Source organism: Triticum dicoccoides, chromosome 3B, assembly GCF_002162155.2.
Source record: "Triticum dicoccoides isolate Atlit2015 ecotype Zavitan chromosome 3B, WEW_v2.0, whole genome shotgun sequence".
In the NCBI taxonomy this organism is placed as follows: Eukaryota; Viridiplantae; Streptophyta; class Magnoliopsida; order Poales; family Poaceae; genus Triticum; species Triticum dicoccoides.
In genome coordinates this window covers 679,558,387-679,561,284 of record NC_041385.1, presented here as the reverse complement: position 1 = coordinate 679,561,284, position 2,898 = coordinate 679,558,387, and the positions used below count along the sequence as shown (strand labels likewise).

Here is a 2,898-nt window from a genome sequence, read left to right as displayed (position 1 = left end):
TTCTTTGGCTGGAAAGTCCACATGCTCGCTTGGTTCCCAGACGTCCTATGCACAATGTTTCAGCGCCATGGCTTGAGACGCACGCTTCTAGTAAATCACTCCACCAACTTTGTCACCGGACACGGACGTATGTGGTTAGAGACGAAACACAATTTAGCAGTAAAGTAGACTTCAATTCAGGGAAAAAGTTGTCGAGAATACGGTACACCAGTTTAGTTCCAGATGAACAGTACAGTAGTAGTACTTATATAGAGTAAACAAATGGAAACAAACGACAGCAAAGCTAACCAACCTGCAGCCGGTGAGAGGATTCCGTCGGCCCCGCCATTCATGCAGATGCAGAGGGAGAGACCGTGCTCGTTACCACCTCCCCATGTGCCTGCTCCGTCCGATCCCGTCGCATCACCAACAGCAGACAGATGTCGCCTAACTCGCGTATACCACACTCGATTAACGCTAATCTATTCCTTTCTGTCAGAAAAAAACGCTAATCTATTCCTGCCATTCCTGCTAAGCTTCGCCTAGTCACCACACATATCTTAATTCTCCTTTTTCGCGCCAGCCCACGGCTCTCGTCCCTCTCTGTCGCGACTTCCAACCGTGTCCTCGTCCTCGCCTCCTCGGCACCTGCTCCCCCTATAAAATCCCAGGCGTCTCCCCGTCAGGTCTCACGCAGCACAACACCGAGAGGCCAGAGAGCAGCTTAGCTAGCCATCCATCGGCATCGTTAGTTCATCACACACGCGAGGCAGAGAGGACAAGAGAGAGCGCGGAGGAGCAAAGATGGTGAAGATCCCGAGCCCGAGGAGGCTGTTCAGGAGCCGGTCAAGGAGCACGCTGGGCGGCGGCGGCGGGGTGGACATGTGCGCCATGGTGGCCGAGCACGAGAGGATCGAGTGGGAGGTGCGGCCCGGCGGGATGCTGGTGCAGAAACGCCGGGGGCCGGAAAACGACGGCTGCGACGCAGAGGAGGCCATCATGGTGAGGGTGTCCACCGCCGGCGGCGGGTGGCAGCACGACGTGCCCATCGACGCCACCGCCACCTTCGGCGACCTCAAGGTGCTTCTGTCGCTGGCCACCGGCCTCTGGCCGAGGGAACAGCGGCTACTGTACCGAGGCCGAGAGCGGGACGACGGTGACCACCTGCACATGGCCGGCGTCCAGGACAAGGACAAGGTGCTCCTCCTGGAGGACCCCGCCGTCACCGAGCGGAAGCTCCTGTCCACCAGCCTCGCGCAGCTCATGGGGGTGCCCTGCCATTCCTTCATCCAAGTCTAAGAAACCCACGCCCCATCAGCTGTTCTCGCTGTTTATTTGGGCCAAGATCGGTTTGAGGTGCGTTAGTTAAGCGTTTAACTGCATTCTTTTCAATCTTTAGAGTTTTTTTGGGTTCAATCAGGGCTTGGATTTGGCCGATTGAATCGAAAAACGGGCAGCTTTAGGATACAATACACTACAGTACATGTTGTAAAATATTGTAATTTGTGTAAGCAGACAATGACAGTGTCACAGTGATTGTGTTTTCTAGTACAAATGTGTACATGTGTGTTTTTATTCTTTGTTGCTGGCTCCATGTACATCCTTTCCATGGAATTAGCAACATAGTTCACACTGTACAGTGATTGTAATTTGTGTAAGCAAGCAATGACAGTGCCACAGTGATTGTGTTTTTTACTTCCTCCGTTCCAAAATAGATGACTCAACTTGAGTCATCTATTTTGGAACGGAGGGAGTACAGATGTGTGCATATGTGCCTTTATTCTTTGTTGCCGAGTCCAGTTTCATTCTTCTGATGGAATTAGCTACATATACATTTCTTACAATTTACTACTTGTGTTTAAGCATTCTTTGATACATTTATGTTTAAGCAAGATGTACACATTAATTAGCATTGAGAATATATTTTTTCAGAAGGTAATGGCCAATTATTATATATTAAAGGCATGACTCAACCCGGAATACAGTCAGTTTCACTCATGCGAAGGCACAGTCGCAAGGAAATCTCCATGTACTCCAAGGAAATTCCTAATGGAGCTCGAGCTCCATGGAGCCCTTTATCTGAAAAAAAATCAAAATTCAGAATTTTCAGTTTCAGCAAATTCTAAAAAAAAACACATATACACATGGATCTATACTACTTGTATGCGAAGTTTCATGACGAAATATATTTTGTATGAGCTACACAAAAAATGACAATCACGTATTTCTAGCACATGTGTTACTCACTATAAAAGTACATGCTTTTTTTTTGCAGGTCACATAAAAGTGTATTTCGTGATGAATTTTTACACAGATCTGGTATACATCTAGAAGTACTTGTCTATTTTTCTAGATCTTTTTGAAACTTAATTTTTGAATTGTGTGGAACATTTTGAGAAGTTTCTAAATTTGCAAACAATTTCTAAATTCACGAACATTATCTAAATTTGTGAATGCTTTTTAAATTCAGGGGCATTTTTCGAATCCATAAATGCTTTATTATTATTTACAACATATTTTAAAATGAATGAACATTTTTATTATTTACAACATATTTTAAAATTCACAAACATTTTTTTATTTCATAGAAACATTTTAATAATCTGTATACCTTTTTCACTTTCCCTTCCTCTTTGTTTTTTCCATCACTTCTTCGAATGGACTGAGGCCCAATAGGGTAGAATGGCCAGCCGAACAAGGGTGTACACATTCGGCCGTCCTTTGACGTGTTGTGCGATGAATAGGACCTCTAGTGTGTCAATTATTTCGCAGCCAAGGGGTGATTGAACTTGTTTTCTGCTTTCGTGCATTTATAAAGGGTGTCGCCAACTTGTTGGTCTAGGCCGAGCTGTCGTGTCACCACTTTCTTCGTCTTCCCCATCGGGCTCCTCTTGGATTTCATGGTGGAAGACCCACGCT

The 2,898-nt window shown here is 45.7% G+C and overlaps 1 protein-coding gene across 1 annotated transcript; it reads left to right on the top strand.

Annotated features, from left to right (window-relative positions):
- The first annotated feature begins 685 nt into the window (after window positions 1-685).
- On the top strand, window positions 686-1,717 carry LOC119281825 (BAG family molecular chaperone regulator 1-like). The gene has a single exon (XM_037562248.1). It carries the CDS (start codon window positions 784-786, stop codon window positions 1,276-1,278), a length of 495 nt encoding a protein of 164 aa, XP_037418145.1. The 5' UTR covers window positions 686-783; the 3' UTR covers window positions 1,279-1,717.
- Window positions 1,718-2,898: the final 1,181 nt, after the last annotated feature.

Coding starts and splice junctions, on each gene's coding strand:
- LOC119281825 (XM_037562248.1), top strand. CDS start 784: ATGGTGAAGATCCCGAGCCCGAGGAGGCTGTTCAGGAGCCGGTCAAGG.